The sequence below is a fragment of the Mytilus galloprovincialis genome, chromosome 12 (genome assembly GCF_965363235.1).
Source record: "Mytilus galloprovincialis chromosome 12, xbMytGall1.hap1.1, whole genome shotgun sequence".
Lineage (NCBI taxonomy): Eukaryota > Metazoa > Mollusca > Bivalvia > Mytilida > Mytilidae > Mytilus > Mytilus galloprovincialis.
The window spans coordinates 51,792,888-51,820,374 of NC_134849.1; the positions used below are offsets into that span (position 1 = coordinate 51,792,888).

Consider the following 27,487-nt stretch of genomic DNA (forward strand, 5'->3'; position numbering starts at 1 on the left):
GCTCGTTTGTAGTAGGTTCATTGAAGATTGTCGGTCTTAAAGTATACTCAAAGTCCTCAATAATGCAACACTTTTTTTTCTAAATAAATTTTAATGATTTTTTGTTTTAACATGTTTAACTTGAATGAGACATCAACCCACCAAAACGTTTAAAAAAGGCAATGAGGAACACATTAAAAAAAGGGTTCACAGTCTGACTTTGATGAGAAACAAAACAAGTGTCGTGTGTCAACTTGTTCGTTGTGCAACCAATATAAGAATGAGAGGATATATTTTTGATTTACATGTTGCAAATAGAAATAGCAGGCTTTTAAACTACGTTTAATTCGTATAGACGATGATGTACACATTGTGCAGTGCACGAGTATATCTAAAGCAATGCAAGTTGTATTTTAAAAGCAGTATTTAGATATAGGAAGATGTGGTATAAGTGCCAATGAGACAACTGTTAATCCAAGTCACAATTTGTAAAAGTAAAAGATCATATTAGGTCAAAATACGGTCTTCAAAGTATAGAATTTTTCTAAGTTGGAAGTTTCGGAAAGCCTTTTTTTAAGTTAAATGATTATAATGGTAGTTCCCTAAAGAATCTATCCTACAGATATCATAAATATCTTTATGTCTGTTGACATTACATCAATGGTGTGTTATTTAAGCTCTCCACTATAATTGATATCAAATCTGATAAAGTCAATTATCGTGACAAAACGTTCGCGATTTTATGAAGAATGGAAGAGATAGAAGATAAACGTAAAATCAAGAGTCGTTCCAGATAATAAACTACCGTTTTACTAGGAATTTTGCAACTTTATCATTTTCTGTAAATACTGTATTTAATCTGTGATTAAGTTATCGACCTTGTATCAACATGACCTTGCATTAACTTAACCTTATTTATAAAGTTATTATGTCAACAACTAACAAACGTGACAAAAGATAAAGTACATTTAAATAATAATATTATATTGGTTGCAATAGGAATTGGACTGTAACCCCATTAAAAAGTAAAATAAAAAAATACCGAACTCCGAGAAAAATTCAAAACGGAAAGTCCCTAATCAAATGACAAAATCATAACCTCTAACACATCAAACGAAAACAGTGTTCTTCTTATTGTAAACTATGAACTTTATATGATCTACAGATCTAACATTGTTGGGTTGATGTTTAGACGAGATGTATATACATAATGTACACAGCCATGTATCACCATCATTGATGGCGATCCGATGGATATATCTGTTGTAGAGTTGTCACCGACTCAGACGTACTTATATATATATATATATATATATATATATATATATATATATATATATATATATATATATATATATATATATATATATAGTTAAAACTTGTGACACTTGAAGAAGGCCATTTGTTGAGCGGAAATATTTGTCAACACGATTTGATAACAACATTTTCGTATTATAACATCTTATATCAGTACCGTTGTGCAAATCTTTAGACTGATATATATATATATATATATATATATATATATATATATATATATACAACTCGTCTAAACATCAACCCAACAATGTATATATATGTTCCTGCGGAAACTGACAAAACTAATTGTCATGTCCAATCATTACTGTTTTCAAATCAATAGCTAATTTCACGACAATCTCCGGAAGGAAACACTTTGTCAAAAACTTTGTCAAATGTGAAGCAAATTAATTTTATTTTGTAAATATTTTAAAAACTTTGTCAAATGTGAAGCAAATTAATTTTATTTTGTAAATATTTTAAAAACTTTGTCAAATGTTAAGCAAATTAATTTTATTTTGTAAATATTTTTCAAATACATTCTGAACAAGTTGAAATATGTTGAATCAATTTGTTTTATAAACGTGATAAATGACAATATTCAAAATATACATCATAGTCGAAATCTTCCTTTTTCTAAAAAAAAAATTTTAACAGGCAAATACAATCTTTACTACCGCGGTATCATTCTGTCGAAACCTTTATTGTACAAAACTGTACAAAAAAAATGTAAATTTCGTATAAATTGTGAGAAAGCCGGCGGAGTAGCAGCAAGAAAGCATTACTTTTGTTATAAAGGTTAAGTCATCTGATTGGAACTTTAAAAGTTTGGCTATTACTCAGATTATACATATACGAGAAGAACCAGTCTTTAAGTAAATCTATATAGTAAATTTGTAACGATTTTTTTAAATGCTTTGTATAAGCTTTTGAATCATGCGTGCAAGTGCTTAGATGAATGAGTGTATATCAAGAAAAACTTGAAAACATGATAAATCAAACCTGTTTTCCATATGTTAGATGTGACATTGATCTTTCTCAATTTTATTTATTTTTTTGGTTGGGGGAGGGGAAGGGGGTGATACACACAGCATATTTTTGGGTATCCTACATTCGTTTTTCCAAATATATCACGGGTCTCATTCTAAGATATAATTTTTATATAAACTTTCAAAAGTGATTTTGCTTGCAACCTCAATCAAAGCAAAGACAGAAAATATTTCTAATTCTTAATCTTGCTGTCCAAAATATTACATTAACAACATTCGGTGTGACTAATATGATGTATATAGTGGCTGTTTCACAATCTGAACTTTACTGGCTGTTGGTATATTTCTACCAGTAACATAACTTTAAAAACGTTTGAACCAACTGCCAAGCATAGGCAAAACATATTGGATAAAGTAAACCGATACTAAAATCTTAACCAAAGTCAGAGCGAACGGGGATTCCCATTCTTTTTATAGAGCTACATTTATGAAAACAGCATTTGAAATCCTTGCTATAGCTATACTCAACAGTCGAATAGCTTTTTTTCAGTCGAGAAACGTTTAACTTTAGTCAATAAGATACTGTACCTTCGACTCCTGCACAATTTTCTTTTCCTGTTCTATGAAATGAAGAAAAAAAATAATTCGACATTCCTATGATAAACAAATATGAATAATGATTAAAACGTCATCCTTCTTGTTTGCCCTGACGTATAACAAACAAGATTTGTTTGTTTACTTTTACACTTTATTCATTGTCTGTCATTTCATATGCATACATGAGGGTGTGGATGGGGTTAAATGATTAAAGAATAATGCACTTAAAAATAAAGATTAGAGAATAACGGGCAAAAAAGAAAATGAAGATTAGAGAAAAGGGGGGTTAATTTTTGAAGATTAGAGAAAAAAAGGGGTTAATATTTTGAAGATTAGAGAAAAAAGGGGGTATTTTTTTTTAAGAAAAGAGGAAAAGGGGTGAAAATTAAATGTTTACAGAATAACAGACCCCCCCCCCCCCACCCCCAATCCAGACCCTCATACATGATACAGCTATAATATTGTTGGTAGCATACATGTAGCTGTACATTTTGTATCATGTATACATGTATATGAAATGATATATTTAAGGAGTATTAATTAGACAATGATAGTATATTACCAGGCAAATCGTTATAAGATGGATATCTATTTTCATACCAGATCGTACTTGATATGACTATATATAATAAAAAAAAAAAGAAGATGTGGTATGATGGCCAAGGGGACAACTCACCACAAGAGACCAAAATGACACAGAAATGAACAACTATAGGTAACCGTATGGCCTTCAACAATGAGTAAAGTCCATGCCGCATAGTTGGCATAGTTAGACCCCGAAATGACAATGTAAAACTATTCAAACGAGAAAACTAACGGCCTCATTTATGTAAAAAAAAAAAAAAGAACTACACACAAATATGTAACACATAAACGACAACCACTGAATTGCAGGCTTATGACTTGGGACAGACACAAACATACGGAATGTTGCAGGGTTAAACATGTTAGCGGGATCTCAACCCTCCCCCTAACCTGGGAAAGCTGTAAACCAGTACAACATAAGTCCCCAATGAAAGGGACAACAATGGACTACAGATTTTTCTTCATAAAGGAGACAACCCATGTTGGATATACTTCAGAATATATGTTGAATTCAGAAAATTTCCTTTTAAAAATAAAACCCATTTCTGAAAAGAAACATACAAATGTATGCTATGAGGAAACGATAGTCTTTCAAGTTATTAAAAAATGTTAAAGAATTGTGAAGAAAAACAGGAACTACATAGTTACTGGTGTCTGTCAGAGTTGTAAGAAGACCTGCATGGTACATTTAAATCATACTAATGATTTCAACTTGTTATTTTTAACAAACTGCGAGTTCAGATTGAGTTTCATAGGTTGGTCAACTACAAGACTTTTATGAAAACAAAACATCCATTTGTTAACCTCATTTCGTCCTGGCATCGTGACATCTCCTTTGTTGTGGCTATATTAGTATTTTATTACTAAATACGCTCACCTAATTAATGTTGACTTTGCATGTCATGCAAGTGCTTTCGTTTGGAAAATTGCACAACTAAATTGGACCATCGGTGCAGAGGAGAAAATCTATTTCAATTTTAAGTTGTTCAATTAATCAACATACATCAAGAATACTGCAATAACAATTACTGCAATAAGCATTTAATATTTGTGATTCGCTCATTGAAATATATCTCTGGAGTGTTTGTGACGTATGAATCATTGTGATAATATTTATCCATAAAAATATAGGTTATGCTGGGTTAATGGGTACAAAGTAACTCAATCATGACTCCGCACACCGATTGCAAACAATTAAATAAAATTGAGAATGGAAATGGGGAATGCGTCAAAGAGACAACAACCCGACCATAGAGCAGACAACAGCCGAAGGCCATCCGCGGCAATGGATCTTCAATGCAGCGAGAGAAACTCCCGCACCCGGAGGCGTCCTACAGCTGGACCCTAAACAAATATGTATACTAGTTCAGTGATAACGAACATCATACTAAACTCCGAATTATACACAAAGTATGTTTTTTTTTCTTGTTTAAGGCATTAATAACCACAAAAATAAGTATAACATTGTGCTTTCATCAGTAGGTTCAATTTTGTAATAAATAAATAACCTAACGAAAATCAGGATACATTTTGGACTTGTAAGAGAATGAACAGAGCGCATGCATGTCATCTATGCTTAACCATAGCTGCAGATTGATTGCGCATGTGGTAACCAAATTGAGTTATTAAATATAAAAGAATGTTAGCTAGTTAATAAATTTGAAACAAATATGAAATTTGAAACACATAAGTTAAGTCATGTAAATCCAATCTTTTAATGTACCAATTACAAATATAAATCATGACTTGTTTAAGGAAAGATTTGATTGTTTCTATGGACTTTTTGAAATAACAAATAAGTGGCAACAAATCTTTCGAGATCCTTTTCACGATCCAAATTATCAAATTTTACAAATATGTAACACTCAGAAACGTGTCCTTCCCCCCAAACGTGTCCGATACTCCCAAACGTGTCCACATCGACGTCACTGAACTGCAAAACATGTCTAGTTGTAAAAAGGGCGTCAAAGCGTGTCATTTGTATTATTTAAACGCCTAAACGTGTCCATTTTTTAATAAACACTCAAACGTGCCCAATCCGTCAAACGTGCCCAATCCCCCAAACTTGTCCTATAATATAAAGGGAACTAAAAGATTGTTACACTGATATTCCGTAAAAATAAAACTGTCCTTTTCCGCTCCAAAAAAAATATAATTTAATTCCGAGTTACGATTAGTGTAGATACCTAAAAACCGTAAAGTGTAAATTCTTATAACTGTACACAATTCATTTAGGCCTAATCCCAAATTCCCGGAATAATTAAGGTACAATCCAAGAGTTCCGGCAAATATTCTTCTGCATCTCATTATATAACGTATCCAAAGTATGTTGTCGTCCTGTCCATGCATGAACTATTTGCCACTGGACGTGATGTCTCTTGTTTGCGTGTATTTAAGTAATGCTCGAAACTAAAAGTTCATAATAAAAAACCTTACTACCAGTTTATAAGTTTTAGAGCTTTTTTTTCCATTTTTTTGAGAGAATCAAATAGTTTCTTAGTGAAGTTTTAAAAAAAATCGGTCTTTACTGGCTCTTTAGATTTTTAAGTTTAACTAAGGTTTGTCCCGAATAATCGTAAACAAATTTAGGCCCAATCCTAAATCCCCGGTATGATAATAAAACTTATGTATAGTATTTATTGTTAATATGATATCGTTCAAATAATGCATGAAATATTTGACACTGGACTTATGACTCTTGTTTGTATGTCTTCACTTTAGAAGTGATGCTGGAAATCTAAAATTTATTAAAATACCTGATAACCAGTTTATGGTTTGAATATCTTTTAAAATATCAGAACTTTTGAAATCCTACCGTGCAGTATTCGCGGATTACAGCTGATTTCCTAATGCTTGCAAAGTAAAACTTTGTTTGGCTTGCTTGCTTTGTTTGTGTAATTGTTAATACAAGCTTTGTAAATAAGACTGACATCTTTAAACAATACGCATAGGCATAGTTTAACCTGAATATATTATATTTGAATTTAATTTGGTGTTATCCTATGGTAAACGCCTAATCCAACTGAACTAGAATTGTTTGTACATGTTTGTGCGCTCTAAACGAGCATAATACTTGCTGGACTATAAGCAATTTCAGTCAAAAGTCGATTTATATGTTACAGATTAAATTTGCAATAACAACCGGCATTGAACCAACTAATACTAATAAATGATCATTTCATCAACTGTGTCCCCCATTATAGAATTGCCGTAAACGTTATTGATTTTATTCATGTATTAGCGCTAAAAGACGTGAGACGTCCTGGCGTTAAATAGTTAGTGGACACGTTTTGGCGAATAACAATTATCGGACACGTTTGGGGGTTATAAAATCAGACTCGTTTGGGGAATATTGGATATTACGGACACGTTTAGGGAGAATAGACACGTTTGGGGGAATCGGACACGTTTGGGGGACAGGACACATTTGGGAGTGTTACAAATATACTAGTAATCGTTTTTGCACAGTTTCTGAATAATAAAAAAACACCTCCAAATAACGAAAAGAACTAATCAAGTAGTACCATTGAATGATATTTTTTTAAGAAAAAAGTATTTTAATTGTTTACTTTTTTTTTCCTCAAAAATTTCGAAAATCAATCTGCCTTTTGTAGCTGTATAAAAACGGTGTATTTTGTTAATAAGTGTTAATGCTAAATACAATTCTATCGTGTGAATTAATGCATTTTTCCCAAAATTCATATTTCAAACTGTTGTACAAGTTATAAGTGAATTTTGGTCAAATTTTGTACAAATTGCAAATTGTAATTTGTACAGGCACGTTTGTACAAAATAAAAACTTGTACACAACATATATAATCCTAATGTAATGAAAATATATTTATATGGCCAATGGGTTGTGAGAATCCAGAAGTTCTAAAACACCTATATATGTAATTTAATAATCAGTCTCTGGACTGAGAGGGATAAATTGATAAAAAAAATTAAATGATGCCAATTTGCTGACCCAGTGAATCATTCATAGACCAAATTTGAATTTTATGGCACTAATGGTATCCATAAACAGTTGAATAACATTTTTACATGTTGAATAGATATATATAAATATCTGCGGTTTTAATTTTGCTTTTGTGTTTTTTTTTTTTTTTTTTTTTCTTTTTTTCTTTTCTATTCTATATTTTGTCATTGTATATCATTAAGAATTAATAATGATAATTGTAATAAATTGCTTGTAATTATACTGCTCTCTTAGGGCGTCCTTGATTGACAATAAAATATTGTATTGTATTGTATATCTTGGAAAGAAATCAGCTTTGATATACATGTACGTACGTAACTTGATTGCTTGATTGTTTGGTATTGAATGCCATTCTCGAAACTATTGTGCTACTTCGTGGCGGTCAGGCTTTATTGGTGAAGGAAGACGGCCTGGGTTCCTGGAGGGAACTACTGACCTCCGGTACGAAAATTGACAATCCTAGTAAATTAAGAATGGAGTCGCAGTTACCTGCCTCGTGCGGAACTCCTATTCAAAACCTTAGTATTGAATGGCTTGAGATACAGTTACTCGGCTGCGTAGACCAATTGTCCATCAAAAGCCCCTACATATTTAAAAACATTTATATAGCTAAATAGTATCAAATACTACTTGAAACTAAAATCATCATGTTTTCCATATATTACTAAACTTAACATATTACTGTTTAGAAACTAAAATAAACATGTTTGCCATAAACGTTTGTGTTCAAACAGTTTCAATAGTGTAAGTGAAGTACGAAACAACCTATGCAGTGTGCAGTAGCCATTCTTTCCTCATTTTAACCAAACGCATTCAACTCTTTAAGACATTACAAACGTTGATTTTCGTCTACAGTTTTCCCTTCCCTTTCTCCTTGTTTTGTAGTCGAAGTTGGCGACACTACTGAAATTTCTGTTGAAGGTTGAGGTATAACTATTTCTAAAGAGTCTTGTAATGCTTGTTTGTTTGTTTCCTTAAGAAACAGAATGCACAAAGCCGATAGGAAAAAACAGCCTCCTAATAATAAATATGATATGCCTGGAATATGCTTGCTCTGAAATTAAAAACAAATATTTTAATTTTGTAACCGTTAACAACAACTTTAAACAATTCGAGGACGCTTTGCGTGTTAACGCCAGGCGGTAAGTTTTTCATGCGTATCCAGAGTTATGACATGTTATTGATCTTTCCACTTTTCTGTGGAAAGACCTATTGTATTTGTTCTGATTATTATTATTAATTTTTTTTCTTTCGCCAAATTTTATTCTCGCATAAAATTTTTGTTACGCAATATGTCACTAAGATATTTCTTATATAGTATCATACAGTATTTATGCTCATTTTATTTTCACCCATTCTTTAAAACCAAATACTTTTCTTTGTAGGAGTTATCCCCCCAACACTATCTTCCTTGCGACTACATCTCCTCCGTAACCGTAAAAGAAAGCGACAAATTTATTTTATAAAATTGCTCACTATATCCTACTCATGATTAGTCCTATTTTGATCGAAGCGATATGAACACTCCATATGAGAGTTATTTCCCCTTATGCATTTGATATAAGTGATATGCATTTCTATCTTGTAAACCATAAGTGATAGAGACCTACGATCTTTTGATTTGAGGTCCTTGATTCAAAAACAAAATGAAAATTAGGTCAAGGTCAAAGGTCAAGGCCATATTCTTAATTTTAAATCTGGCTTATTTTCACTTATTTCCAAAAAACGTATAAGATATCGACAAATTATTTTTACTAAATTGTTTACTGCGACAGTTCGTAACAGGTAAATTTTGATTGCAAGGGTACATTAAACCTAAAAGCGAGTTTTCTCCCCTGTTGTATTTAAAAATACACATATGGTGATATAACTCATTAACCAAATATAATAAAGGCCTATGGTCTTTTGATTTGAGGTCCTTGGTTTATGACCTTGAAATTTATCTCAAGGTCATAGCTTAATTTTACGCTCTAGATTTTGACCTTTGCTTTTACCTCAAATGTATACATGATAAGGGACGACATCAAAAGTTCAATGTAGGATAAAAAACTTAATTCACATAGTTTTTTCACTGACCCCCCCACCCCCCATCTTAACTTAATTTGAGAAAAATTGATTTACCTATATGGATATAAGTAAAATCGATTTTTATTAACAAAACTTGCAGCAATGTTGACCCCCCACCCCCAAACTATTTGATTTAAGTTTTTTATCCTACATCGATCTTTTGATGTCGTCCCTAAAGCCATGAGACTTTTGGCATGAAAACATTGCAGTTGAGTTAAAAGTTAACAAATAAGTAAAATATACAATGTTAACATGATCATTACTTTAGCTGTATTTTTCAACACCTTTTGAAGAATAAGGTCCTGAATGCTCTCCAACTTCGTACTATATTTGGCTTGTTTTAATTTTTTGATCTGAGCGTCGATGATGAGTGTACACGTTACGCTCTTTAGTGTAAACAAATTTTTACCAGATTAACCGACTAATTCATTATTATTATTATTCATAAAAAAAAAAGAAGATGTGGTATGATTGCCAATGAGACAACTCTTTACAAGAGACCAAATGACACATAAATTATTAACTATAGGTCACCGTAAGGACTTCAACAATGAGCAAAGCATATGTGTATGGCTACTTACTGCAAACACTAATTGAGGAGCAATCATTGCACCGACTCTTGCCATAGCGTTGTTTACACCTAGACCAACATTTCTGAAAATTAAGGAGTGAAAATTTAACTTAATTACAATTCCAAAGAATAAACATGCAGAAGTGTTTCAATGGTGAATGTCTACAACCTTTTTTTTAATTTTGTTTTATATCCAAAGTTATATATCAATAACTACATGTAAATATTACTTCTACTTTATTCCCGAGTTCATAGGGGGAAATACTTATATAGCAGAGGTGGATTTACAGGCCCCCCCCTTATCTTGGATAACATTGGTTAATTATATAGGGAATCACTGAAGCATGACTGGAGGGGACCCCTCTTAGGCAGTCAGTGGGTCCCCACTTAGGAAAATTTCTAGATCCGCCACTGTATGGAATACATATCGATGAGTCTGTACACTTATTCAAATTGCATTATTATGGAACTGTCCCCATTTGCATTCTCAGTTTTATTTATACTAACCTGACAACTGTAGGATACGATTCTGAGGTAAGAATCCACAGTCCATACCATCCTGTTGCCACACAGACTTTTGATGCCAATGCAAATCCATTGACGAGCTGTCCTTTATTTGGTATATCTAATAAAAACAAAAACACGAGATGTATGAATACGCAGACATGCCCAGTCAGAAAAAAAATGATAAGAAATATAATGCTTCGTGTAGAAAGAGTGCCACGTTCGCAAGTTAACGAACTTTTGAAACAACATTTTTATATGGTCTGTGAATTTCGACATTTTTCCAACTTACCCTTTTTTTTGGTGGGGGGGGGTCAAACTTTTCCACATAAATCACACGGTCGACTTTGTCAATATTTGCCACTGAACACTAAGGAAGTGATCAATCAGTCAACTTTGTTTTATTGTTTATTCCTTTTTTACACATTTACAGCCGATTGCAATGAGTGTGTAGGTACAGGTAATATCTTTGGTTATCTTGCTTGATAGCTGAACCGTGAAGTCATTATTAGATTATGTATACTACCCTCTTTTCAAGGTAGTCTAGTCCTACAGACAGATAGATTGACTATCTGTCGGACTAGTAGTCTACTCTTAAAAGCGGGTAGTTTACCTATACTCATAATGACTTCACAGTTCCTATACAAGCAAGCTAACCAAAGATCTTACCGTCACCTACACAATCATTGCAATCAGATGTAATGTGCATCTCATGTATCTTCTTTTACTTACCAATAAACTGAAAAACACCGACAGTGATACCTGTTATACCACCTATTAGGAATAGTACTAAAGTTGTCCATTTTCGTCCTGCGCTAGAAAAAAAAACATCGTTGGTATTCGAGCAGTATAATTAAAAAGCATTTTAGCCTCTCATAAAAAAAAAATGTTGATTATAAAATAACACAACAATGGATTTTTCACCTCAAGTTTCAATTACGCCTTATACATTGGCAGGCATTCTATCGTGTCTAGCGAATATTATTTTTAATGATTTCAATCTATCAATTCCATATAGCTTGATTTTTGTTCATTTTTGTCGTAGGAAGAAAAAACATGCAAATAATTTGCTGTTTAACCCGAAAATGAACTCTCAATGGTGTATTATTACGCCTTGTATTCAATTGGTGATGAAGTTATTACGAATTATAATGAACAGTGGAAGAAATAGAATAATAATTCCTTTTAACACTTGATCATATGATAACTGCAATTGATCTTTAATTCCCAATAGCAGTCAATCTATATGAAATTGCCCTAACAAGTTAGATTTAATTTTATTAGTCGTTCTACATTTAGCTGATATGACGTCATCCACCTAAACTTAAACTTCAGTGGTATCGGGTGGTAAATTCTTCTTGGTTTTCTCCCTTTTAGTGTCGTAAATTATCACACGAGATGACAAAATTAGACTAGACTGATGAGTGCTGTCCCCTGGCTTGATACCTACGCTCTATCGATCAGATTTGAGACATATTCATCAGTCTAATGAGATGACAAAATTTGCTTTCTCGTGCGAAACAATATGTGACGAGGTGATATTGTTTGCAGCCACAGTATAAAGTTGCAATGGAAGATATCACCCATGTACAACCCCATCTAACTTTTCAAAAGTTAATGTGGTTTTTTTTTATTATTATTTTTAATTTGTTTGTTTGGTATTTTTTTTTGTTTTTTTTTTTTGTTTCGTCATTGATGGAATCAAAGTCAAAGTGTTAGAACCTTGCTGTCCTAAACTTTCAAATATGTCATCCAATGTGAGGAAAACTATATAGTGCCGACTTCGAAGCTGTAGTATACGACTTTTAAAAAAAAGGTGCAATTATATACATTGCCAAACTATTTAAGTCTTAAGACTTTTCGCGGCAAGATAATAAATAAAGGTGTTAGCACTTTGCAAAAAATAAAATAAAATAGCGTTTAAAAAAATAACTATGATCGTGTTCTATAAAATCCTACTCACAAATTACAAAGTGGTGCAGCAAATATTGAGGTCATGTCCATCAGTCCTAGCAGCACCATATTCACATACAAGTTTCCAGATAGTTGTTCTACTCCGAAAGATATAGTGTAATAACCATAACCACAAGAGAACCTGTTATGCAAATCGAGTGATGGTCAGTAATTCTTAACCCTTTACCACATTACCACAACTGGTCTCAAATCGTTCATTTTCTTATCCCAGGCAGATAACCTTAGCCGTGTTTGACACATTTTTTTGGAACTTTTGATCCACAATGCTCTTCGACTTTGTACTTGTTTTGGCTTTTCGAACTTTTTATCTGAGCGTCAGTGATGAGTCTTGACGAAACGCGCGACGGTCTAGCGTATTAAATGATAAGCCTGGTACATTTTGATAGCTATTATGTGTGTGTTTCTCTGTTATGTATGTTCTCCCATTTATTTGTACTGTAGTCCTGTCATGTAATGTTGTCATTTTAATGTGATATTTAACATTGTCATAAAAGCGGGAAGTTTGGCTAGCCACAAAACCAGGTTAAACCCACCATTTCTTTTTAAAATGTCCTGTATCAAGTCAGAAAAATTTCCATTATTATATCATAGTTCGTTTCTGTCTATGTTGCATTTTAGTGTTGTATTGCTGTTGTGTCGTTGATCTCCTCTTACATTTAATGTGTTTACCTCAGTTTAAGTTTGTAACCCGGATTTTTTTCCTCAATCGATTTATGAATTACGAACAGCGGTATACTACTGTTGCCTTTATCAAGAGATTTAGCCGTTCTGCTGCTTGTCATTGCAGATTTTGCTTGTATCTAAACCTTTGATTTTTGAACATAATGTGTTCCCTGGAACCAAAGAGTAGTACCGACTTTGTGGAAAAAAGTATTTTGAAAATGTCGAAAATTCATAGGAATGCCTAGCGTACTAACATAATTGAATCCTTCGTTAATTGGTAGAGAGACATACATGTATAACAGAGTCAAGTTTGGCAAAATGTTTTGAATACTTGTAAGTCTTGCATACAACAACTAGTGTAAGTCTGCACTACACTGTATTTGAATAATGCATACTCACGATATGGAAAAAACAAAATTGTAATTTACATGGAAACATTTAAAGTGGGATAGTTTGAAATGAATAAACGATGTCTATAGTGTTAATAAATAAACTCATCATATAAACCAGGATTAAATTTTTTATTTACGCCAGACGCGAGTTTCGTCTACAAAAAAACTCATCATTGACGCTCGAATCCCAAAAATATTGAATAGGCCAAATAAAGAACGAAGTTGAAGAGCATTGAAGACCAAAATTTCTAAAATGTTTGCCAAATACAGCTAAGGTAATATATTCCCGAGGTAGAAAAGTCTTAGTACTTCAAAAATTCAGAATGTTTATAAACAGCTAATTTATAAATGATTATGACCATATCAATGATAATTCATGTCACCACAAAAGTGCTGACTATTGGGCTAATCATTTACAAATACAATACATGTATAGATTCATTTGCAAGAAAAACTTTCGTACAGTTAAACATAAAATGTCTAATACATATATACCTGCAATTGGAATATATGAAATGACATTTTATAGAAAAAAATCATTTTTTAATATTAAATGATGCATTAAAGTTTAATTCGACAGATTGCACCGTTTCATAATAATGTTCTTTTCCCACTAAAGAATCTCATTATGAGTTGTATTTTAGTTGCATTGCAATTTTTCATGTTCATATAAAAATAATTATTACACTCGGATTGAAATTTAAATATGAAAAAGATATGAATTATTTCTATATTGATAAATTGGATAACGCACTATGGATAGCCAAAAAAGAAACATTATCAAGACTCAACTGCCTCGGTGGTTAAATGGTGGTCTGACCTTCGTTGCGGGTTGTGTGTTCATTATCAGCACATGTCATACTGAATACTTAAATATAAATATAAAATGCTCCTATAATATATGGTATTTAGAACATTTATTATCATGTTTTCCTGTGAACTTTTAAAACTGTGCATTACATTGTGAACTATCACGTTAAATATCCGGCTAGGCGTTTCAGTCTGGCACAAAGCAAGGTTAATACTCATATAAATATCCCATATTTCCGTTCTGATGTACATGTCCAATTTCCCACTGGACGTTTCGCATAATTTTATTTGCCAATCAATACTAAAGAGGGCTCTCTCTCTCTCTCTCTCTCTCTCTCTCTCTCTCTCTCTCTCTCTCTCTCTCTCTCTCTCTCTCTCTCTCTCTCTCTCTCTCTCATAATAATATGATCATTTAAGGAATTGAAAATGACAATATGTTATTGATTGATATGTAATTCTAAACCACACTATTATTGCTAATTGTCTGAACAAATAGATCACAATATTGTATACAATGATTTTTTTATGACACAAAATCCCAGATGCACAAATGACATAACGTTTGAAATAAAAGCAATCAGAGTGTATGAAAAATACTTTAAAAATCGTCTGTGGGGACACAAAATCCTCCAACATTGCTATTATTTATCAAAATAGCAACATTGACAACAATGTATATTGTCATTTCATCGTTTTATAATGATAAATATTGTTTCAGTCTGTTCCTTTAATAATTTTATCTTATAAATATCAAATAAACTACAAATTGAACATGACAAATCAATAAATATGTTTTAAAAACATCAAATTTAACCATCTTCTTCGTAATTTGTGTTTATACTTGTCTTTTGAAAGTAGTTAGCTGAATTGTCCTCAATGCTCTTCAACTTCGTACTTTATTTGGTCTTTTTAGATCTGTTTTGGATTCGAGCGTCACTGATGAGTCTTTTGTAGACGAAACGCCTCTGGTGAAAATACAAAATTTAATCCTGGCATCTATAATGAATTTATTAAAATCATCGAGTCCAAATTGTCACATATTGCAACAACAAAAACATGAAATCATCAATACAAATTTGGCATTTTGTTCAATCAATATAAACGAAAAGTTACAAGTTGATAGCACGAAATGAGTGTTTATAACCAGTACTTCAATATGAAGCTAATGGTACGTCTGTTTTGCTTGCTACAGTAGATCGATTTTAACCCGCCAACAGCAGTTTGTTATCGTTCAGTTGATTGATAGCTGTTATGGACTTCTCGTTTTTAAATTCACTTGAGTTTGGTATTTTTGTTATTATTGACACCTTTAATCGCCTGGTTTTATAAATGCTTCGAGTCAGGATTAAGGTGGGGCGATCTAAATTGTTTTATTCTTTAATTTTGTAGGCTATATTCAATATTTAGTGGCCCATTATGTTTTTGATTTGGTTTTAGTGTCATTCCTCGCTATATACTTAGCCCATAAATCCTTATTCTGTAAGCTTAATCCATGTCATGTTAGGCAAATTTTCTAAATTATAATCCTTGTACCTTTGATTACTATTTGCACCACTAGATCGATGCCACTGCTGGTGGACGTTTCGTCCCCTAGGGTATCACCAGCCCAGTAGTCAACACTTCGGTGTTAACATGAGAATCAATAATATGGTCATTTGCATAAATTTTCTTTTTACAAAACTTTGAATTTTTCGAAAAACGAAGGATTTTCTTATCCCAGGCATAGATTACTTTATTTGAAATTTTGGATCCTCAATGCTCTTCAACTTTGTACTTGTTCGGCTTCATAAATATTTTGATATGAGCGTCACTGATGAGTCTTTTGTAGACGAAACGCGCGTCTGGCGTACTAAATTATAATCCTGGTACCTTTGATTACTATTTCTCAAAATTAGAAGAACAAATCAGATTGTTTAATGCTCAACATGCCTTTGTTAGTCTGATATATTTTTTGATTTTAGTTCATATATATATTTTGGAGTTTAGTGATACATCCATTTACACTGAACCAGTACACACTTTTATTTAAGGGCCAGCTGAAGACCACCTCCGGTGCGTAATTTTCACGTGTCATTAAAGACCCATTGGTGACCTGCGGCTCTTTGTTCGGGTTGTTGTCTCTTTTACATATTCCCCTTTTATATTCTCATTTTTATTAGAATGACAGTGTGTTTCTGACATACTTTTAAAGTCTTACCAGCAAGCTGACAGAAGCAGCATTGTCTTCAACAGTTTTCTGTGTCTCACTATATCAAACACAGAGTACGTCCTGCTATCAGGTTCATCTCCCCATGTTTCCATTATTTTTAGGAATTTCTCTTTATCTGGTATTGGTGCATGGTTTATTTTAGCCACTTTAGCCATAACGTCATGGCCTTCATTTATTTTTTTGTTTGAGACGAGCCATCTGTAACTTTCTGGAATAAAGCTACAATTAGAATGATACTTGTTACTTGTGTGTATTGCAAAAATAAAAAATGGTCTAGCTGTTCTTTGTTAGAAAAAAAAAACACTCACGTTAAATCGACATTAAAATGTATTGTACTTTGCGATATCCGAGTATATTGGAATATATTTTCGGCTTTGAAAGGTCCTGACATGACTAATATCAACAATTCAAACGAGAAAACTATCGCCTTATTAAAAACACAAAAGGACATAAATAATGTTGCCGGGGCGAACATGTTTGTGAGTGCTCAACCATTTCGAAACATTAGAAGGTTGTGTAACACCACAACACAAAAACAAACACATAAAATAGTAAAAATCTATTTTCTTGATTTAAATGATTGATACAAAGAATAAAAATTCCGCACATAAAAACAGTAGACACAAAGCACCGAAATTAGAGTCCTCGCATTTACTGAAGTCTAGTTTAAAGCCAATTACAACTAATGAAAAATTCATGTTCTTCTAGACATTTTCTGTACCTTATCATCGACTATCCGTACCGGCAAATACAATATGATAAGTTTTACAGCCTTTATGTAAAATTGAGGGAAGATTGCGATACCGTTAAATGAATCTGAAGTGAACTGAATTCCAAAATTCTTATATGTAACCAGAGAGCATGATTCCATAAAAAAATCACTTTGTCTCCTCCTGAAATATATATACTTTCATAGCTTAACAACATTCGGCTGGCTTAGTATCTAGATCTGCTACATGTAACAAGGGAAGCAATGCCATTATATATACATGCTTATTACAAATCTAAATACGTTATCTTACCAAAAACCTAACATCCAAGGTACACAAAATACTGCAGTTGCAATCTGTAGGTGCATCCAGTCATGGAGGATCCATGAAAACAGCCCAAATGACATTGTCCCTATCGCCCATGTAGGAAATGATAGGACGAATGACCGATATTTTGCTGGAGTTAATTCCGCGAGAAATATTCCGAAAACAGTTAAATACCAGCCACATCCCAAACCAATACAAAAACGTAGCGCAGCAAACATTTGCCAGTTTACTGAAAAAGCTGCAATAATGTTAGCAATCATAAGAATTATTACTGACAAGTAGTACGTTATTCTGCGTCCGAAGACATCACCAATTTGACCTGAAATAATTGCACCAACAAGTAGTCCTCCCATTTGAATAGTTGTTATTGTAGAAACTATCCAGTCTTTGTCACAAACAAGGTTCCACTGAAATGAATGTATATTCTATATGTATTGTACACTGTTTACTTGGTGTTAACTATAGTCTGTTCGATTGTACCAAAAAATGTAAATGTGCATTCAAAAATGATAAAAAGTTAGAGGGTAGATTACACAATGGCAAAAACAAAAAAAAACACGCGATAGAAAATATAAATCAAGTTATATGTAACAGGGACCTATAGACAAAAAACCAAGGGTGAACTTAAAGGTACTACAATCGTATAATGTTACAGGGAAATGAGGTTTAGAAATCAAGGGTGAACCTTGGTAATGAAATCATATAATTTTACAGGAACAAGCAGATTAAAAAACGATCGTGAATCCACTTCAATCATACAATCATATGGAACACATTCGGGTATTCAGTGCATTGTTTCCAATTGTTTCAATGGTTAAATTTATCTGCATTCGCTTTCACGATTCTATGTACCTGAACTGTTATGCCATATTTGATGATATAGAAATAATATATGGCATCTGTTGTAACTACATGACAAATTCAAAATGATTACTGCGCTTTCTTTTTATACGAGCAACACACCGTATGCCTCTTTTAAGAGGAAAAGATTCACATTTCAAGGCAAATAAATCCATTTACAGTTTCATTTTTTTTTATCTTTTCGTTGTATATCCTGTGTCTATGATATTGTCTGCTGCAATATGATTATCGAAAGCAGTTAACATAAAACATGTAAACATGCATTAAAATCCGTTTACACAGAATGTTTTACAGCACTAGGTCGATACCGCTAGGTTGTCAACAGATCAGTAGTCAATACTTCGAAAGAGACATGATTTTATATGACAAACTTTTCTTAAATTTTCTGTTTATAAACTAAGATATCATTAAGAAACTAAGGTTTTAACTCCCTCAGGAAAAGTTGATCTAATATGGATATGGCTATTTTTCATATTTTTTGGGGTCTTATTTTGGTCATATAGCACTTCAATAGTTTCGATTCTAAAATATTCTTGGCTTTCCAAAATTCTGCTTTGAGCGTTCCTGATCAAAATAAATTAAAAATAGCGCTTCAGAAGCATGAAATTTATGAATGATTGTTTTTATTTTTTATACATTAATCATGCTCAGTCAGCTTAAATTGCTATTTAAATAGCACTTCCAAAAATTCACAAATAGAGTTAACTTACCTCACTGACAACTGTCGATTTAGATGAGTCAAATTGTCTTGAGTTGCATATTGGATTTATTGTAGAATTTGAAATTGAGCATTGTTTGACAAAAGTTGAATTTGGCATGTATTTATCTCCCGAATCTGTGTTCCATGTACATGTCCAATCCGGAACTACGCCGCCAAATGACATCATTAATGTACTCCATGCGACAACAGTTTTTGTTCCAAGAACAAAGAAGTTCAGTAAGAATTGGAATCGTCCACATCCACCAATATTTTCGAGGACATTTTCAAGATATTCATTTACTTCAGAAGACATTCTGTTCAAACAAATAGAAAAATATGAAATGTTAAATAGGTTAAAAATGCGATCATTTTGAAGTGCAATGGTGACGACAGTAAGAAGATAACATGAATACTAATCATTGTGAATTCGAGAATATATGTGCCTTTATTCGTAGAATTCTCTTAACCACCATTTTCTACATGAGAAAATGCCTGTACCAAGTCAGGAATACGGCTGTTGTTTTCCATTCGTTCGATGTGTTTGAGCTTTTTATCTTGCAATTTGATAAGGGACTTTTGGATTTTAATTTTCCTTTGAATTTTCCTTGGGGTTCGGTATTTTTGTTATTTTACTTTTTTCTTATAAGTCAAATCGTGCAGTGACTTCTTCGTGGTTCTTCATTTGAGTTTAACTATGAGCCGTTGGCATTGATTCTGTATCACTATACTTTCAAAGGCAGATTGTTTTAATCATAGACACGTTTGTGATGCGTACAAATATCATTGTGGATATTACCTTTCATCAGGTAATAAGGCAGAGAATGATGGAGCTACATTTTGATTATGATCCATCCCACGTTTTCATTATCAAATTTCTACATCTATTTAAATTTTAAAAAAAAATTTTTAAACTTTGTAGTATTTCCTTTCAATATGTTCGTTATTTATTTTATCATTCGTATATTACATTGTGTTAATAGCAACATATTAGTGTTCCTCCACACTCGGACATGTGCAGAAGTATGTTTTTGTAATCATTGAAAGCATCTCTGTCGTGCTTTAACTCGAAAGAGTATTTTATGTCACCTAACACCAGAACTATTTTCGATGTCAAACGATTTGAAATACATTTTCAATGAAAACACTCATATTCAAAATGAACCATCAGCTATTACCATTAAATACCTAGACCGATGAAAACTATATGTTTTCATCGTCTAATCATGCTAATCAAGGAGCTGTTTAGTTCTTACAATATACGAGTAAGATTTAACTTGTGTCAAATACTTATGTTGGCTTGTCTTTTTGACATGTATGTCATTGTATGATAAATAAAGACAACCGTAGTATACCACTGTTCAATAGTCATAAATCGATTAAGAAGCGAAAACAAATCCGGGTTACAAACTAAAACCGAGGGAAACACATCAACTATAAGAGAAAAACCACGGAACGACAGAAACATTGAAGTGCAACAAAAATAAACGCAAACATGTATAGAAACGGACTATTTGATAACAACTGACATATTCCTGACTTGATATAGGGCATTTTAAGGAAAAATATGGTGGGCTGATCCTGGTTTTATGGCTAAATGTCAAAAGCATCCCACTGTTTTTACCTTTACTGATGCTTTAATTGATAAGTTTATCATTTGTTGATAATAAGTTTCAAGTCAAATGTCATAAAGTAAGTATTTAACTTGAAGTGGTTTGGCACTTTTGGCCTTTGTATAATGAGCAATTATGGCTATAAAAAAAACACACTGACGTTGACATTTAACTCTCTGGCTTTAATTGAGGTCACACAATCGATTATAATGTATGAGATGCTCGTTATTTTGATAAACAGTTGTTTCTTATTGACCACATATACCTGATATAAAAATTACCTGTCGCACCGAATATAAGTGTAAATACCCGAATAGTATAAAGTGATGATGTTGATGTGGCATTGTTGACAAATGATCTTGTTATCTGCCAAAAGCATATTGAGACGTGGACATGATCGACATGGTTGCGTAACCAGGAACCCCTTCCATTTTAGTTTGTGTCGGCAATGTAAGTCTGCTTAGTTAGATCTTAATTAAGTTGTTGACCTTGGTCTGAATTCGTTATTTCTGACCATCAAAAAGAAAAATTATAGATACAAAATTAAGGTTTCTAAATTAAATGAAAATTAAATTTGTTTGTATTATATGAACTGAATTGGATATTCCTGTATTCCTGGATTTGTCAGAAAATCAAATATTACATTTTCCTTACTAAACAATATTATTTGTACAAAAGACCATCAAAAAGAAAAATTAATAGATAAAAACATTACGTTTCGAAATGAAATGACGATTTGTTTGTATTATATTGTCTATTGTAGTTTACTATTATTTTTATTATAATTATTACTTTTGTATTAACATCAGTAATTACAAGACATTTATTTTTGCTCGTTTGATTGTTTTATTTGTGGTTTGTTTTTTTTTTTTTTTTTTTTTTTGTGTAGGGTTTTCACTTTGATTTTCTTACTGATGCTACATTTTCATGGTTATTTTTTGCAAACAAGTCATAATGAGATTTACACTGTATTTAGATATGTGGATCGGGATATATTTTTTTTCATATTTCTTTTCTCCGTTTTGTTGTTTTGCCCTTTGTCGTGGATCCTGTTTCTCAAGTCTGAAGGTTTCCTCATTGGAAAGAGAATAGAGTATACTCCGTTTGCTAATACTGCACATCGTCTGCCTTGATCACCAGCCCAGTAGTCAGCACTTCTGTGCTGACATGAATTATCATTGATATGGTCATATTTATAAATTAACTGTTTATAAAACTTTTGAATTTTTGAAATCTAAGGCTTTTCTACCTCAGGAGTAGATTACCTTAGCTGTATTTGGCAAAACTTTCAGGAATTTTTGTCCTCAATGCTCTTCAACTTCGTACTTTATTTGGCCTTTTTAGCTTTATTTAGATTAGAGCGTCACTGATGAGTATTTTGTAGACGAAATGGGCGTATGGCGTAAATACAAAAGTTAATCCTGGTATCTATGATGAGTTTTTTTGCATATTAATACATGAGGGTCTGGATAGGGCTTTCATTTCTTGATTCTTTAAATTGTTTTAGATCATTTTTTTTTATTCGCTATATAAATAAGGAGATGTGGCATGATTGCCAATGAGACAACTTTCGACCAAAGTTCAAATGAAGTGGATATTAGCAATAATAGAAAAACCGAAAGACTTCAACAATTAGAAAAAACCCATACCGTATGACTAAATTTTGTTCACCTTTTATAGTCTATTCCTTATTGATTTGCTACCAATTATGCTCTAACAGTTTTGTGGTCGTTTTTTCAATATTCCGTTTTGTTTGCCATTTTTTTCTGTAAACCTCATTCAGACATCATATATAGTGTATTTTGTTTCTACTTCCACAGTTCCTGTTTTACAGTGAAACTGTTGTTTTTACTTATTGACTTTAATACCTTAATTTGTCTCAGCAGAGATCTGAATAAAGAATTCAATATGCATAGTTGAAATCATCCAAGACTTTTTGTGGGGCTCGTGTTGCTAAGCCTTTAGGCTTTTCCTATGTTTTGTAGACTGTTTTATGTTTCAATTCATTGCCTCGTGTTATGATTTTCTTGTCCACTTATGAGTATGAATATCCTATTGATATTTTTCGTCTCTCTTACTCAATAAGTTTATCTAGTAGGTTTTTTTTTCTCATAAACATTAGTTTTAAACATGCACATACGGTTGAGCTTTTTCAATTGAGACCACATTTGTAATTTACTAGCTTCTCAATTAACAGTCTTCGCTAAATACTAGTACATTATTTAAATAAGTCCTTATATAGGGTAGTGATTAATATTATCTGCCAAATATAAGTGTTTTGACAACAGTTAAAGCTAGTAATTAATTAACATTGATGGACTTGTCAGTGATTGCTATTTTGTCAACATATATGATTACCTCTTTAGTTGTAATGGAAAAAAGTGCTTGAGAAAATATGCAAATTGACTAATAGTATGATCTTCATGTAAACAAAAAAAAACTAATTAAATTTTACCCATAGAGTTAAAGGTGTTTCCATACTTAATGTTATGTATATCCGATGTTTATCTGTAATATGTATAAACTTTTTATATAGAGATAACTGTGGCATTTGCAAGGAAAGTTCTGCGGGGTTAAATTTATGCGTGTTTAAGGTAGATAGAGTGTCTTCCTCCATCTTGGATTTTGAAATACCAGAAAACAATCGGTCTATATATTTAATGAAATGTACAAATTTTGAGAGTAAAAGGTAATTCATGTGTAAGAATTTTCATTTCAATATAGAAAATAATATGTTTTATCATATTTATGGTTGTATTTTACAAATAACAGAATACACTTGTTTGATTCATTTTGTTCCAACTTTGCCACATAAGGGGAGGCAGCTCAAATGTTAGGGCAGATAATTCAGATAAAGTTACTTTTACAAGAGAATGTGTTAGGAATTTACTTATTTTATTATGTAGCAAGAAAACTGGTCACGTGACCCCATTTCTTCTTTTTCTTTTCTGAAAGCATAATATAAGAGCTATCGTCTCATATTTTTTTTCTCAAAATTCTTTGGTGCAGTTTTCGTTTTATGGCAGAATATTTGGTTTTCCATGCATAATCTATACAAAATCTGTCAATTTTGCACAACATGTAGCGTAAAAATAAGCCCCGTGACCCATTCTTTTTTCTTTCTTTTTTTTTAAAGCATGATATAAACTACGTTTTGGCAATTTATTAAAATATCTATGGATTATAGTTTAGACACCCCATCTACCTTAATTAGGCTACTGTGAACAGAAGATATTAAAGTACACGTGAACAAAATTCAATTTTCGATAATATCTTTTTTGAAGCATTACAAAAGTGTGGATTTGCAAAATTATATTCAAATGTACATGAGGTAGGTCATTAAAGTTAATAGGGGACATATTTGTACATTACAGACACTCCTTTTAACTAGTTCATTTGCCAATTACCGATTTGATTATGTTATTACACAATTTTTAAACAAATAACTTCCCTTTTTCAATCAAAGACTGGTTCTAATCCGGACAAATTTGGCTTTTGCCCACGCAAAGCATGATAAGTTGAAAGTGTTATCTTGGCGGCTTACAAATATTTAGTAAAAATGTATTCTATTAGGTGCAATACCACCAAATCATAGTACGTCACATACGAAAAAGGGTCGTTAAAAAAATATTCCCTTGAATTTGACAGTTGTAGGTAATTTATCCTACATTTCATTGCAGTAAAAAATTTCTGGGTCATAAACATATATCTTGGGTATTTCAAAACACCATTATTTTTTTATTTTGGATTTCTATAGAACATTTTGGAAATTTGAGGTTACATGGTTACTAAAGCTTGCACACAGGTAAAAAAGAGGTGAAAATTTGATTGGTTAACGTCCAGTGATGGTTAATTTCTTATATGCAATGAAATGTTATGTGAAATTTTGTCAATAGTACTGGACAAGATAAAGATTTACTCGTGCCAATTATTTCTTTATTTGAAACAAAGATAAATTCTGCACAATTTGAAAAGTGCATATTTAAAGACTAATAGGGGAAAATCAATGGTGGTATTACACCTATTATCAAAAGTATTTAGCTTAACAAAAAATTAAATGTAATTAAAAGATTTGAAAAACTAAAAGGTTACACACATTACGCACAGATAAATTTGCCCTTTCCGGTAGCTCTCCATTGTCGATAAGAATTTATGTCCCTCCTAAGGGAGACAAATAAAAAAAGGATCTCTAACTACAGAGTCAATTACGGGAATTGGCAAACAGACTAATGGTGTCTTGAATTGTAGATACTAGGTAAGAAAAACATTCGCCTTGAATTCTCACAATGCCGGCACGAAACTGCCTAATGATATTGACTAAATTATAATGAGATCTTACCCTAAATATTCGTTGCTCCTAAACTTTTGTAATTCCTTCATTCTAGATCTGGTACAACATTGGCGTTATAACAATATTATCAAATTGTCGATTATGACATGCATACGCTTTTGCTATGGTCAAAAATCGTATTCAGTGGTTCTCTCAAACAATAATAAAGTATTTGTTTATCTCAAATTCAGAACTCTTTGATATATAAAAAAATCTGTTGTTATTTAAAAGCCACACTCAATATTTTTCTTAAATGTCATTCCAACAGCATTTTCATATTTTAAACCCGGAGGCTTAGCCTATGTACAAGTAAGACAACCTACGATTCATTAACAAAATACATATTATTCACATGTAAATTATCTAATTTATCATTTATGTTTACCTAAAGATGTAACCTCCCCTGAAGGAGGGTCTACACTGCATGTTAAAAAAAACATTTAATACTTGAATTTATTTAACTTATTTAAAACGTAACACCTAAAATGCAAATATTTATCATCTTCTTACACCGATGACCAATGAAAAATAAAATAATGTTCTTTCAGTGAAATGTACAATAAAATATACTATTTAAATGTTACCATTGTAAACTTTCAATTTCAGTGTAGCTACATTCTTGCAGCGTCTGCATATTAAGGATATATCAGAAAGATGACAGGATATTCGACCAGTTTCCTGTCATGATTCTACGGAGGACTGTTGTTTACACGGAAACTATCATACTAAGGATGCATAATGGTTAACTTGGAGTCATCCATTTGAAAGTTTAATGGAGGCCATCTGATTTGATTGACCTTTATATATGCAGCATGGAATTATAAAGGTTTTTGTCAGATCTCCAGAGGAAAGTTATCCAAAAGCGGTAGACAAACCATTTGGGAAGATGAAATGCATAGCCAACATGTGCGGTTATTGATCATCAGAAAATATTTGTACAGATCTCTCAGAAAAGGATATAGACAACTTTGTCATTTGTGTATGTTTACCATGAAAATATTAATAAAAGTTCTTACCCGTTATCTGAAAAGCCACTACTGATCTTGCTTGTCACAATCTAGTTACTACATATTGAAGGAAAAGGACTGTCAAAATCGCATTTTACCGTTACTCAGATACTGTGAGCATCATTGACAGATATGTATACGTAGAGTTAAAATTTGTCAGTTTGTCATATATATATAGACCGATTGTTATCTGCTATTTCAAAATCCAAGATGGAGGAAGACATTCAAGCCCCTTAATCATGTTAATGTACAATAATCTCAAAATGTTTTGTTTTCTAAACAGGTGTTTCGTCCATGTTGACTAAATGTATGCATCCTATGGTATTCAATAAGTGGGTATGCTTATACTTAATATAGGCCTAAATAAATTTTAAATGAATTCAACAGTCTTTAAAAATTCTACGACAAACCTCAAATTCTTCAATGAACAATATTATAAGATATATTTTACAAGTGAAAATAGTCATAGATTGAGACTTATCATGTTTTAGGATTGGTGCTTATGCTTTAATTTATGAATTGGTGATTGCTTTATGCCGCCTCAGCACAAAAATGTTTATCGCAGAGAAGTGCAATCGCCGAAGGGAGACCAAACGAATGAATTTAACAAGTATCTCCTTTTATGTCATAATAGTACATGCAGTGTTTCCAATTGCATTGCCAATGTCAGTTGATCTATTTTCAAGCACTCCAGGCAATATTAGGTTTTATATATTTACGTTCATTCAAGTACGATATCGTTTGTGATCTTTGTATTCTGAAGCATTAGTGTATTTGTCTCGAAAGTTACATAATATCGTTTCACATGAGGGTCTTTGATAGCAAAGATAGCTTACACGAATTTGAATTCTCCAAGTTTAAACGATCCCACGAAGGTGGCCCATTAGAAAGAGTTAACAACTCCTTGGTTTCTCTTTTTCTACATTGACATACCTGTACATCGTCCTGAGCTATTACCATTAGGTACATCACACTGAGATCCCGGTTAATAGGGTTAAGTTTCTGATATTGTTTTCAAATTATAATGTCTTCAAAAATTTATAATTAGAAATCAGATTCGTTAATTATAACTACTTTAGGTCTTTTCAAGGTTTTTTTGCTAATCAAAAATGAATAAATGTCCATCAGGTCTCATGCAAGAACTTGTCGGGTTAAATGAATGATCGTTAAGGTTAATAGGTAGTTACATCAACTGGTCAATTTTTAGTTTACAATGCCTAACAAAATAATTCAAATATCAAAATGTTCATCTTTGTCCTCTGTCTATCATCTCTATTTCATTAAAGATAGATATGTCGCTATCATGTACTCACTTTAATTTATA

The 27,487-nt window shown here is 32.2% G+C and overlaps 1 protein-coding gene across 2 annotated transcripts; it reads right to left on the minus strand.

The window, feature by feature from the left end:
* Positions 1–8,014: 8,014 nt before the first annotated feature.
* LOC143054186 (solute carrier family 22 member 6-A-like) lies at positions 8,015–26,300 on the minus strand. Of its 2 annotated transcripts, XM_076227101.1 has the most exons (10): positions 26,173–26,293; positions 21,108–21,335; positions 19,227–19,530; positions 17,641–18,062; positions 16,607–16,837; positions 12,534–12,665; positions 11,303–11,385; positions 10,574–10,691; positions 10,077–10,149; positions 8,015–8,482 (listed from the first exon to the last, which is right to left on the minus strand). In XM_076227101.1, exons 2-10 carry the CDS (start codon positions 21,203–21,205, stop codon positions 8,258–8,260), a joined length of 1,686 nt encoding a protein of 561 aa, XP_076083216.1. In that variant the 5' UTR covers positions 21,206–21,335; positions 26,173–26,293; the 3' UTR covers positions 8,015–8,257. The 2 variants fall into 2 exon arrangements, with proteins under 2 accessions (XP_076083216.1, XP_076083217.1); XM_076227102.1 differs by lacking the exon at positions 21,108–21,335 and having other exon boundaries at positions 26,173–26,300.
* Positions 26,301–27,487: the final 1,187 nt, after the last annotated feature.

What these genes read in the sequence shown, in the direction of transcription:
- LOC143054186 (XM_076227101.1), bottom strand. Translation starts at nt 21,205, where the DNA reads ATGCTTTTGGCAGATAACAAGATCATTTGTCAACAATGCCACATCAAC. An exon ending in ACTTATATTCGGTGCGACAG is followed by an intron (nt 19,531 to 21,107) that starts GTAATTTTTATA and finishes TTGTTTGAACAG; the next exon opens with AATGTCTTCTGAAGTAAATG. An exon ending in CTCCTCAATTAGTGTTTGCA is followed by an intron (nt 8,483 to 10,076) that starts GTAAGTAGCCAT and finishes TTTTAATTTCAG; the next exon opens with AGCAAGCATATTCCAGGCAT.